This window comes from Lithobates pipiens, unplaced genomic scaffold (genome assembly GCF_037356315.1).
Source record: "Lithobates pipiens isolate NorthernLeopardFrog02 unplaced genomic scaffold, aLitPip1_a1.2 Scaffold_13, whole genome shotgun sequence".
NCBI classification, from domain to species: Eukaryota; Metazoa; Chordata; class Amphibia; order Anura; family Ranidae; genus Lithobates; species Lithobates pipiens.
The window spans coordinates 190303793-190317994 of NW_027507718.1; the positions used below are offsets into that span (position 1 = coordinate 190303793).

Here is a 14202-nt window from a genome sequence, read left to right on the forward strand (position 1 = left end):
GAAATGTAATTTTGCTCTCGGACTGTTCTAAACACGGGAATGATTTAAAGGAATATTTCACTTTTATTGTTTCACTTTAAGCATTATTAAAATCACTGCTCCCAAAAAACAGACGTTTTTAAAACGTTTTTTTTTGCATTTATACATGTCCCCTGGGGCAGGACCCGGGTCCCCAAACACTTTTTATGACAATAACTTGCATATAAGCCTTTAAAATTATCACTTTTGATTTTTCATGTTTGTGTCCCACAGACTTTAACAGTGTTCGCATGTTCAAAAAATGTTTTTTGCCTGTTCTCATGTTCTGCTGGGAACTGAACCGGGGGGGCTCGGCTCATCCCTACTCACTGGAAAAAAACTATGACTTGTTGGGAGCGGGAGGTGTTATGCTGGGCTGTACTTAACATGTTTGCTCGCCAGTATTCATTTATCCGAAGGTAGCTGCCTAATCAAATGTTTTGTAATGTACAATTAAGAAAGACACTTATTAATACAGTTATATGTTTACAAAATAGATTTCAGTTTTTTTTAAATGCAATTAGTACAAGTACTAAAATGTGTGATATAAGCATTCTGCAATCCTCTGTACAGCAGTACTTAGACTGGAAGAAGGACACTTGCAGGAAGTTCTAAGAAATATTAAAAAGGGAGCATTTTGAGTCCTTCCAGTAACCATTTACACTGACCACTGTTTCTGTGACAAGAACATAATTACATACTGTACAGTATATATTGTATACAGACATTAATGTGAGTATAAGAAATTAGAAAAGGCTCCCGGTGTTCTTTTTAATAGTTTTATCTTGTAACAGAAATAGAAATTAAGTGTTATTGGTTGCGGTATTACAGCACATGCCACACCTTATTTTTCCTGTTGGCACTGTATAACGTCCCTGAAACCAACAAAACTATAATATTGTACATTCCCAACCCAGACAGAATTGTTTGAGCGACAAAAATCCTTTGGAGATTTGGTGGACTGAAATGTCATTTGGATCAAAAGATCTTCTGTCAATGTACAGTATGTTTAAATAAAATGTATGGCTGCTATTGACCTAACTTTTTCCTGAGTTCACATGAAAAGGTTCTTCCAATATAATCAAGAGGTGGTGGCAGGGAGGTCCCTAATGTGGCAATGAATGGCGCTTTTGTCAGGAAAGCCCAAGCTGACATGATGGCACACCCAAGGGGATACTGATCCATTGCACCAGTTTTCTTCCTATCATGTGAAATGTATTTGTCATTAATCTGTAGTAAGACTTTCATGCCCTGTCTGTCTACTTACCTCTGGTCTGTGTATCAGCCTTAGGGCCTGCACTCTCACACCTGCATGGTTAAGTAATCTTCCATCAGCATGGCTCCACCCTAGCCTCTACAGGATACACTATGTAACACCATGCTGTCCAAACCTGCCTTGCTGATCAATATTGTGTGTTTTGCTTCCTGTGTTTGTCTTGCTGTGTGCGCTATGTCTGATTCTGTTTACCATCCTTGGCTTGTTCTTTGACTATCCCTGCCTGCTTGATACCCTCACTTTTGGCAAGTTCTCTGTCTATCCTTGTCTGCTAGTTGCTTATCTCCTGACTATCCCTTGTTGTCCTGGACTGCTGCTTCCTCTCTATCCTCCAGTAGCCTACCGTGAGCGCGAGCTGGCAGCCATGGCCTGGAAACAGTTGCAGCGCAGTCCATCCTCACCACTAGAGGCTCTGATGAACACCTGCTGAACACATGCTCTAGCTCACAGTGTGATCCATGTCGGTGCTCCAGAGGACCTGCTTTCCTGAACCACCCAGAGCCCCATCCACAGCAGTCAGCCGTAAGGTCCACTACCTTAGCGGGGCACTCCTGACCCCAACGGCATGCATCTGTCACCTGGACTCAGGTGACCTGACAGTATTGTGTTATGCCATCTTACAATTCTTTAATATGCATTACCAAAGTTGGCATTTATGTACCTTGATACTATGGTTTTTATACAATTATAAATCTTTAATAAAAACAATTGTTTCTATATTTTGATATTCTTATGTTGTTACATCCCTTTAAGTGGCACATATAAAGTCACAGTTTTGCAGTCTTTCCTTCACCCCCATTGAGGGGTGTATAAAAAGGCATACAATATTGTACCCAAGAGCATGTGTCCATGATGGGCCCAAAGGAAGATTGTTTAATGAAGCTAGGCATCTACTAACCTAGAAGAGAACCGGTGTATGGCAGTGTATAAGGACAAAGAGAGCAATGCTAGATTGTGGAGAGGATGAGTAGTGCTTGTAGGAATTGAGAAGGGGTAGGTAATCCCAAAAACTGGAACTGGATTGTAATGTATTACTACAGTTAAAGTGGAGCAGAGCATGCAAATTTGCCATGCCTGGCTGGTAATTAATCTGAAATACTTGAACCCACTGGAATTTTCTGAAACACTCTGTATTGTGGTGGGTCTTCTCTATTGACTCTACATGTTGCTAACTAAGACAGAAAATGCAACTTTTCAATTTCATCTTCCATCTTTTTGTATCAATTACTGTAAATGTTCTATGTGCTAAGGGGGCTCTTTTAACATGTTATACAAGTTCTAGCAGCACTAGAAGAGCACAGGAGATACAGCTGTAATAGCCCAAAAACAATGGCCTGAATTACTGACCCTAAAATACTGCATTCTCCACAATTATCTTATACTTGAAATATCACTTTGAAGCGATGATTGACTAAGTTGCTCATTATTTGGACATATGGGACATTTTTGATTCATTACTCATGACTTATCTGTGATGTGCTGCTGAAATAACCAGAACACTATCACAGAGTAAGCAAAATATTCAGAAGAGCTTGTGTGAACAAACTAAGGGCTAATATACACGGCTTCTCTCAATGCATGTGCATTATAATGTGAAATAGAGAAAATGGCTAATCCATTTAGCTACGCAGAGGCAGAGAATGAAAAGAAATATGTTCACTTTGCCTTGATAAAACCTGCATGAAGATGGGATTTGTGCTGAAGTATATACATTACCTTACCAGGATTTTCTCGCTTTAGAAATATCTATATATTTATTTTAAATGCATACACGGCATTCAATCCTCTGCATTTTTGTGCATGTAACAATAGGACCCTTGTTCCAATACAAAAGTTCTTAACATATTATTACACTAGTTTTGCATCACCATCAACACTATGCAATATCACTGCAAAGCTTTATCTATCACTTACTTTGTTGGGAAAAAGCCACATTAGGAGAAAGTCTATGAATACATCATCTGAAAAGATTAAGCTCTCGTTCACACCATTGCAACTTTTCATGCAATTTGACAGTTCCAAATTGCAGTGGCAAGTCACACCCCACTGCCAGCAATGGGACTGTTCATATCACTGTGACTCATGTCGTAGCAATTTTGAAAAAGGTTCCTGCACTGCTTTATACTAATTTCATTGCGACTTGCACAGACTTCTGTTAAATGAAGCCGCAATGAAATCGGCAGTGCAAATCGCAATGATGTGCAGCTTTGAAATCGCACTGAAGTAGTACGATTTAAGCACGGGGGCTTAAAGACAATGATATTAATAGAATAAGACACAATCCTTGACTTTACTAGTGGGTGGTCATGACATCCCCTACAGGAGTCCACCGAATTTAATTAGTGAAATGGGAACCCCATTAAACTGCCTGCAATGGGTAGAGGCAATTGCTACACAAGCCGTTTTCCAATTTAATGTTATTAAAAATAACCATTCCAATTCGATCGTCAGGCTCTGTAATTTGCTGTAAAAAAATGTCAATGCAAAATGACAACCTGGTGGCATAACAGTGTATCGCCATTTCCTGCTTGTGCAATTGACTCGCTCATTTTCTCAGAAGTCTGCACTAAGACACAAGTCACATTTTAGCCATCTCCTGTAATAGGAATTTTAGTTTTGGTGAGACACTCCTGAAGAGACAATTACTTCTAATGAGATGCAGACACTGTAGATTTCCTCACCAAGTTTCCTAAACAAACAAAAATATTGCCTTTTGACCAAAAGAAGTGCAACTTTTAAATATAAAAAAAAAAACAGCTATCACTACAAGCAGTTTGTGTTAGAATTGGGATGTATTGCTACGGAGTTATATGATATATTGAACGATATAATGGATATTTGTAATTTCTCTGCGTAATTCCATATGTAATGACATTTTTCTTTTGTTTTGTAAATTTTAAAACTCCTCAATAAAAAATCATGTTTGAAAAAATAAAATAAAATTATATATATCTTTTTTTTTCAAATATGAATATATTTTTTTCAAATATGAATATATATATATATATATAAACACAAAAAACTGTAAAGTCTATTGGCTGTAATACCATTGCACATATTACCTTAATATATTACCAAGATTAAATTTTAAGAAAAAAAATAAGAAAGGCCTTTTACTTATTTTATTTCTTTCATCAGCTTAGTAGATGCCCGCTACTTATTCTTAGGTGGTAGTGTGTTGTTAATTTTGATGTCAAATTTAGATTTCGTTTTAGTCATAGTTTTTTACTTAAATGCCATTTTAGTTTGTCGTATTTTAGTCATCTGAATTGTTTTCGTTTTAGTCGGATTTTAGTAGACTAAAGTCTACATTTCAAATGAATAAACTCTCCAGTACATTTTAGTCTACTAAAATCAAATGAGTTTAGTTAAATGTTTAGTTAAATGGTAATGCATTATTTAGGCATTTCTCAATAACTGCCAAACTCATTGTATACTCCTGGCGGAAAAATCCAACAGCACGATATTATTTATGGTATTAAGGTTTGAACATGCACAACAGACACATATTTAGCCAATGCTTTTGACAAACAGAAGTACAACATTAAAATATAAGAAAACCCCCAAAAAACTGTAAACTCTATTGGCTGTAATGCCATGGCATATATTACCTGAATATATTACCAACATTAAATATTAAGGAAGAGAAAATAAGAAAAGCCTTTTTCTTTCTTTTTTTTTTTCTTTCAGCGGCTTAGTAGATGCACCCTACTTATTCTTAGGTGGTAATCCAGTGTTATATTGACATCAAATTTAGATGAAGTTTTAGTCATAGTCTTTTGACTAAAATGCCACTTTAGTTTTAGCTGTATTTTAGTCATCTGATTTTTTTTTGTTTTTGTTGCATTTTAGTCAACTTAAAAGTGTTAATTATGTTGACAAAAATATTTTTGTCTACAAAATTAACACTGCAGTTTGGAAAGGATTTAGTGAAACAAACAGATATTTCTTCAGAACAGAAGATGGTAGGCATCTGCAACCCTTGTTAAAGACTACAACAACCAGAGGGGATTGTTTTCTCTCAACAAAAATGCAGTTACACTTTAATGCAGGGGTTGCCAAACTATGGCCCTCCAGTTGTTCAACTACAATTCCCATCATGCCTTGTCATGTCTGTGAATGTCAACGTTTTACAATGTATCATGGGACGTGTAGTTCTGCAACAGCTGGAGGGTCGTAGTTTGGAGATCCCTGCTTTAAAGTATATCTACAGTCAAAACTTCAACATATTCTGGATAGAATGTGGAAGGTCTTTTTTTTGGCTTTCTGTGATTTACTCTTTCTATTTTGGTTGGTGGACACTGTCTTTGGGAAAGAAAGTGATAGGAAAACTTTCACACTTCCTTTAGTGGGGATACCTGTTCTGGTGGCACTTGTTCTGGCCGTACCTGTGGTTTACAACTGCATAAACTTTGTGTCCAATCATTTCCTGCGTATAGATGTTAATGGAGCACTAATGTGTAGGCAAGACATTGAAGACTCAGATCGCTGGATGCTGTTAGATCAAGTTAGGAATGTATCTGAGGGTTTGGTTACATCAGAGGAATTTGAAAAATGGATGAATTGACTTTCTTTTAAAGTGTATTTATATTTGAGAGAACATAGCCTCAGTACTGGCTCTCACATTCATCAATTCCCTGAATGCATGTAGTGTTTTTGTCATTACTTTGCATAACAGGTGTGATTAGAGATGGAGCCTGAACTGTTGTGGGAATTTATTTGTTAATACTGTACAAGAATACACTAGCATCCTTTTTACTCTATATATTATTTGTCTGATTTGTGATGATCAATCTAGCAAGCCCACCATATCAGGCCTTTTTAGCAATGTAATATGTTACTGCATATACTTTCAAATATAAATAAGAATAAGGAGCATCACAAATATAGAACATCTCGGAAAATCTGTAGACTCACCAGATAAATATATCAAAAGTGAATCTGTGCTTGGATCTATAATAGGTCTATATTATAAAGTGGCTAGCATATAAAACTAATACCAAATAAATCTAAAAAAATAAATAAAAAATAAATGTAAATATTTAAAAAATATGGCGCTAAACTTCTATATAATAATAATAGATTGCAAACATAATAATTTAAAACATACAGTGAAAATATACTATGTGCGGGTGAGAAATAATTATGAAAAGTGTCATATCACAATGTACAAATATATTCCATGTACACAAAATGATGCCAATCAACCACACATTTAACAATCAGTGGCCAATCTCAATGTGCTATGAATTCACTAAAAAAAGGTGAACATTTCAACACATACGGTAAATGTACAAATATACAAAAATATCAATTGACCATACACACAACAATCTGCAATTAATCTTGATGTAACAGAAAGTCCACTTGATGCAAAATAAACACTCTTACCTGTGGTGATCCCAGTAGGAGGATGGCCCTGGGATACACAGATTATTGGCATCAGTCATAATTATTACTCACCCGTCCATAGTATATTTGCATTATATGTTTTAAATTATTATGGTTGCAATTATTAACATATAGAAGTTCAGAGTTGCACTTTTTTTTTTTTTTTGTTATTTAGACTAATCAGATAACATAAATTATTTTATATTATCTTTGAACATCTCTTTTTTATATGATCTTTGAACAACACAACATTTGAACATGTTTGTTTAATCTTGCTCATTGAAGGGTCTGATACGTACAAAAAAATTGTATATAATAAAATGAGTGGTGGATGGAGCTTATAAATATGTAGGCTTGCTTGGTACTTACAAATATAATAATATTCATGTCCAGGACGAAACTCAAACCCCAGAGAGAATGGCGTAAACAGCTGGAATTTTTCAGAAAACTTCAGTGGTCCATTAGGGGAATCTGGACGATTGCATTCCCATCGTTTGAACCCCTTCTGCCGATGGTCACATGAGGCATGGCCATCATAATTTACCATATAAAGTATGTAACGCTCCATCCTGTCTGCTGGGAGAGGAATTTCATAATGGGGGCAGTAAATATCCAGGTAATCATTGATGCTCACATCCACAGTGTAGTCACCATGATGGAACCTAAGGAAAAGAATGAGAAAAGTCAGATATTCAGTTTCATTTCTCCTTCGCAGTAATTTCTCTGTAGACAGGATTTTCATGGTCAGACAAAAGCTAGCAGATTAAAAAACATCTTTTCTGTTGGAAAAGATCCAATTCGCTTTATAGTAATGGAAGCGTATACATTTCAGAACAAAAAAGAATACAGCTGAATGAAAACGAACAAAGGAAATAAACACTTGCTATGAATAGATCATTGATTAGATTAAAAAATAATCTGGATTCAATTTTGTATCATTGACTCAAGGATTATGCTTCTTTGTGCAAATTCCTTTCTGGCAGTAATATACGCCGTAAAATATTCAGATGGTCTCCCAATTAATGCAAAATATTTCATTTTAAAGCTGAAATATAGTAGTAGGATAATTTGTCGTATTAGATATGGTTAAAAAAAAAGTTGTGCTACAATGGTAATTTGAAACTTAAAGAGGTAAGTGGTGCAAGGTAATATCACAATGTGCTAGTATACATTGCATATGTTAATGTAACATTCAGGAGAAGGGACTTCATAAACCAGGGTCCACCAAAATCCTCAGCACCAGGCCCATGATGCTCTTAATCCAGGCCCGAATGACTAGGGTCGCAAAGGCCACACTTGCAATCGGGCCCTGGTGTTCTGCCACTGTGGCCACTTCCGCCACTAATATATTTTTTTATAATGGCACACAGTAAAATAATTAAAAGTGTCATTATAAAAAATAGCACCGTGACAGATTGTCACACAACACACACTGGGATCTGTGATCCAAGAGTGTATTGTGCTATTATTTAATGACACTGCACAGAAGTACCCACCATCTCCTCTTCTGAATGCTGCCCAAGAAGTGGATGCAAACAAATAGAAGCAGACTTGCCACTGTCACCAATGAATGTGCTGTCAGGTACAGCATTTAAAGGGTTCTATAACACTGCAGCAGATGTGAGCAGAGGTAAAGTGGGTTAACCATTTGAAGTGCAAAGGTGAACAAAAGAAGAGGTGTGCAGAGGCAAGCAGGGAGGGTGTGGGGTGCAAAGAGGGCATGTAGAAGTAAGCAGAGAGGGGATGGGGTTTGAGAGGTGCAGAGGTGAGTGGAGGGGGGATTTTGGATGCAAAAGCAGGCTGAAAGGGGGTGTTTAAGGATGCAGAGAGTAGTGGGCACTGTAAATGCCTCAGTTAGGGCTCGTTCACACATGTGGCAGCCCTTGCCACCACTCTGAGTAGCTAATCCCCAGTGGAACTATTTTCAGAGTGTGGTTGACAGGTGGCCAGGAAGCAAAATGTCACCTCCTTACCACCTGTTTTAACCCAGAAAAGTCACATTACTGCACTGCATAACTTGCATTTCACACGGTTGCAGGGCAGTTGGGGCAAACCCCTCATTCCCTTGTAATGGAACGTTATTGCCGGTGGCACTGCTTGCCAAACATGACAGAGGGTGTAATTTTTGCCACAGTTGCTATAAGTAAAACTCTACCCATTTGCCTTTGCAGGGGTCAGTAAAACCACAGCTCAACCATCCCCTGACCATAAATGTAAATGAGATATTACATGCTGATTAGTGTAAACATCTCAGTTATATTGGTGGTTAATGTAAACCTACCCTTACATTGATGGTCAGTGTAAAATCTCCCTTATATTGGTGGTCTGTGTAAAATCCCCCCCTTACATTGGTCTGTGTAAAATGCTCCATTACATAGGTGGTCAGTGTAAACTTTCCCTTTACATTGCTGGTTAGTGTCGAATCACCTGTTATATTGGTGGCCAGTGTAAATGCTTCTATTACATTGATGACCAATGTATAATTTTATCTGTGTAAAATCCCCTGTTATGTAAGTGGTTGGGATAGGGGCTCCTTACTTTTGTTGACAGTGTACGCCCCCCCCTTACATTGGTGGTCAGTGTAAGGTTCCTCCTCACATTGGTGGTCAGTATAAATACCCCCCTTACATTGGTGGTTACTGTTGGGTCCCTGCTTACACTGAAGGTCAGTGTAAATTCCCCCTTAAATTGGTGGTCACTGTAGAAATCCCCCGTTACACTGGGGGTTGATGTAAGGTTCCCTTACATTAAGGGTCAGTGTAGAGATTACTTGAGCAGGTTGATGACAACAGGGCAAGCCATGGTTCAAATCTTATCCAATTTAGCAGGAATCATGTATGACCAGCTTACTAGTTGTAGCTGGCTAAACAAAAACATACATTTTTGCCAATGAACATGCCTTCTTAGGTACGTTTCTCGCCTTATTATGTACACACATTTTTAAAGTCAGCACCTACAAATACTGTAGCTGCTGATTTAAAAAAAAAACTTACCAGTCCCAGGATCCAGCGATGTCCTCACCCGACTCGGCTCTTTGCCAGTCTTAGAGTCCTGGCATCTTAACTGTGGGCAGCTGACTGTGACTCCTTGCGGCTTCACAACTGGCTGCCCACTCCGCATACATGATCCGAAGTCTCCTGGGACATGTTCCAAGAGGCTGTGGGGCATGGAGGGGGAGATCAAATGTCTGCTCATATTGCCACGGCTATCTAACTGGAAGTGGGAGTGGGTATCAGTTCCGCTTAGTTCCTACTTCCTCCTCCTCCTCCACGCTGTCCATCACATCCCCGCATGGGACACCTGGTCTTCCTCCAGTGCTACACGCTGACTTCTCTTCCAGGGGCCAGACTTTGGCCTCCCCGGATTCGCCTCTGGCTATCCGGTTCTGGAATCTCTGAACTCCTGGGCCTTAAGCCTCTTCCCAGAGGCTCCGGGATCTCTGAACTTCCGAGCCTACGGACCTGAACCTCCGGACCTCGAACTCCTGGACTCCCCAGAGCTTGTGACCCCCCCTTTTTATGAGAGACCGCCCATTGACCATAGAAATTAACCATTGGTCAATTCTCTCACATGGGTTTCCTGCCACTCAGGTCTCAGCCCATCCTCTCTTTCCACCAGCCCAAGTGTAGGCAGCCACACCCCCTTCTACTCTGACACTCCCATCCCTAAATAAACAACTAGGCCTAGTAAAGAGCAGGGCCCTGGCTAAATGTACCTGTCTCTATATGCTATACTGTCAAAAAAACATCACTAAGCACCTACCTAAAAGTAGAGGGCGCTACATAGGGATTAAATCTCACCTCAGGCAGCACACATTTAAAGCATATGGAAAACACATTTATTGTCAGGTCACAGTAGCTCTACTGCTCTAGAAATGCTTTGCTTTAGGCATCCTTTCAAATGTTAACATTATTGTAGAAACACTGCCTAACCATGTGCAATATGTAATACAACATAAAATCCATATATGTCATTTGCCAGGTCAGACAGCTTGGCATGCAGTCTATAAACTGGTCATAAAGCTGCATATGTTATTCCGTTTATTCATGAGATCTAAAACTGCCAGGAAATGCAGATTGTGCATTACGATAAGTAAATCTGGAATGGAAAAAAAAGATGCAGTATTCCTTCAATCATGTTATCTAACATACAAGTACAAATAGAGCAAGCTGCTGCTCATTTGCAAGTTTACGTTGGAAATGTCTATAAATCTTTGCTACTTGTTTCAAGGCAGTTTGCTTATGAAAACAGCTTCAGCTATATGAGGAAACATTGACAGCATTCTCAGATATACTCACTGAACGTGTTTGTGTATTCACAGTCAGGTGCAAAACAGGTGCACTAGGTAAAAATAGGACCCGATTAATCAAACATGTATAATATCTTTGCAAATGTATACCAGTGTGATATTGTCCTGTAAAAGTAAAAGTCCCAAAAAAATCCCATCTGCTCTCTGGAGTGATGTGAAGCATTCTTTTTAAAACTAACATTTATGTCTTTGATGGAAATCAGATAAATCCATTTAAACCATCAGAATTTTAGGCTTTCCATAACATTAATTTATGTTCAAGGTTTTTCAGTCTTCCACACTGGTTTGCGAATCTTCATGAGCACCCAATGTTTTACAAAATACAGTATATCCTCGTAAGCTAATTCTGACTTCTACTGGTAAAGACAGCTGGCCCAATCCTTTCCACACGTCACTTTTGGACAAACAAGATAAGTCATACTTATCATTTTTAGTCATACGGTAGATGACACAGGATCTTTAGTCGTTAACCATGGGTTATATGCAGCTACATTGGTTGGACTATGGCAAAAAAGAAAGCTGCATTGACATCCATTATATAACCCCCGTCAGCAGTAGTTTCTTTCTAGTGTATTAAGGGGATGGACCTCTTCTCCCTACTGAGAGAACCTTATCTCTTTCCTCCTTCTGTAGCTTCCAAATTGGTTGACTCCTGGGCTGAGCCTTGGGGAACCGTACCCAGACCCCCCTTCCTAGAGGTTGAGGCCAGGGTCATCCCTTGTATCATGTCAGCAGTGTGGAGAAATCAGCGACTGTATGTTCAGGGCTTGTACCCCTTATATCAAATCATCAATGGCTTGGCAGATACACCAGATCTCCATCCATATGCATAGGATTCTTCTGCTCAAATTTGCCTCTCTCACAGAGACAAAATCTTCCTTGAGATAATCTCTTCCTTGAGATAATGGAACATATCCTGTCCTTTCTCCAGCCTGATCTAGATCATAATCTGTTTTTTAATACCATTAAGTGTCAAACCTTGGCCTTGGCTGTTCAGATTAAGGGACTGTTGGCCTCTCAGTCTTTACTTAAGGCATTTTTACAGGGTTCTGCACACATTTATTGTCCAGTACATTTCCTGTGACTCAGTGGGACCTTAATCTGGTTCTCTTGGCTCTTCAGAGGCTTCAAACCTCTTTACCCTTCAAACCTATTGGGGACCTATTCCTTCATCTGACCTCACTTGCATAGTGTCCTACCTTGTTGCTATTACCTCTGTGGGGAGGGTCTCTGACTTAGTGGCCGATTTCCCTAAAGTTACACAAGGTTATCCAGTGGCTTAAAAACTAATTTCTCCCTAGGGTGGCTTCCTCCTTCCACCTCAACAGGACATTGTTCTTTTCTTCTTATGCCCTGCCCTGAAACTTCCCAAAGAAATTTCTCTCCACTGTCTTCATATGGCACATTGTTTGCTTCCTGCTCTACCACTGCTAGATAGAGTAGACAAGTCGGTATTTGAACCTATAGTTTAAAGGAAGAGGTTCTTCCCTCTAGGCATACTCTATCAGTTCTGTTAGTGCTGATAAACTTTTTTGCATCATGCATCTGCTTCTCAGATTTGCATGGCTACCACCTAGGCTTCTGTTCACATATATGTTAAGTTCCTTCAGGTGCATGTTCGGGCCTTCTCTGATGCTAGTTTTGGGCGTAAGGTGCTACAAGCTGAGTCTGTAGCGCCCTTCTTGACTTGTTTGTGTTTGTTTGTGGTTACCCATCCCTCAGTTGCACTGCTTGTGGACACCCCATGATTAAAGACTAAAGATCTTCTGTCCTGTAGTGTACAACCAATAAAATATAATTTTTTACTTACCACTAAAATCTGTTTCGTGGAGTACACTATAGGAAACGGGTTCCTTTCCTCTATATAATAGACTCCCTATTGCTTGACACAAAACATAGGCTAGCTGGGAATGGGAGGGGTTATATAGGGGTTGTCCCTGCAGCTTTCCTTTTTGGCCTGTTGCCCAAAAGTAGCTGCATATAACTCATGGTTAAAGGCTAAAAATTCAATGTTCTTTACTCTTTTCCAAAAAACATATTTTACTAGTAAATCAAAAGTCCTATTGTTAAAATTAGGTTTTTCGAGACTTCCAAGGCACATGTGAAAATATTTCATAGAACATGTAGACCGCTAGTTGCCTACATTTTATTCATGTATCTAGTTCAGTAGCCACACAGGTGTACTTTTAATACATATCTTCCCCTTTACTTCCAATAAAACCCTCTGATGTACCAAAGGAATGTGCCACAAAGAGAGCCTGCCAATCAGTTTTTTTTTGTAGATATTATCTATATTTTTATCCAGAACACAAGAAGTCAAACTCTTTTCTGGCACATAAAGCAAGTGAGCTTACTTGAGTGGCATGTTGTGGACTTACAGTGCAAGCTTAAGCAGTTAATCCAATTTCATCCATTAAATTAAATATGTCTTAAATACAGAATTTAAAATATATTTTTTAAACAGAATCTTAATCAGTCCTTGTATTAATCTCCTGTTTTCTCCTCTACTTCAGCATTCAGACTTGGAGGAGAAAGGAGAGCACTGCAAACCAAGCGCACGTTATTGTATTGCATAGTGCTGGGAATGTAACAACTTGAGTATCTTGAGTGGAGAAGAGTACAGGGATATAATCTCATCAATAAGCTGTTTTTTCAATCTCCAACCACAGGCTTGACCATTCTGTATTGCCTTAACTGCAGTGGAGATAAGTAATTGTTAAGGACTTTGTGTAGTATCTGCCAAGGGCTGTCTCCTTTGGAACAAAGAATTACAGATTTTTCTTAGCAGGTAAGGCTAACATACAGTACATGTGTTTCAGCAGTGCATTTAGCAGTTTGTCTACGCTAGCTCTTTGAAATCCAAAGGGGCAAATTTATAAAGCAGTGAATGTGACATTTACAGGTCATTAACCTTTCCCTGTAATTTAAGACACAAATGTGGTGAATATTTGGTGGCTGTCACATTCACTGCTTTCCAAATATGCTCCATCCTGTGTCACCTTAGTAGTCAGGCATTGGGGATATCTCATTGACAACAGATTCAAGTTTCATTTGTAAATGGCAAAACATGTAGGATCTCCTGAATGCCTGTAATTCTATACAACTACACCTATTCAATAGTAAAATCAGGCTCCCCCAGAGACGTCCCCATCGGGATTTTACAGCTGAGGACACCAATGCCTGTTAGCTTCAGAGCCGCCAGGTATCT

The 14202-nt window shown here is 38.8% G+C and overlaps 1 protein-coding gene across 2 annotated transcripts in view; it reads right to left on the bottom strand.

Annotated features, from left to right (window-relative positions):
* The window catches only part of EFNA2 (ephrin A2), a 424854-nt gene that overhangs the window by 79501 nt on the left and 331151 nt on the right, over positions 1–14202 (bottom strand). For both annotated transcript variants that reach the window (XM_077476028.1, XM_077476029.1), the window contains exon 2: positions 7055–7347. In XM_077476028.1, the coding sequence (XP_077332154.1) occupies positions 7055–7347 (293 nt within the window). The remainder of the gene's footprint in view (positions 1–7054; positions 7348–14202) is intronic.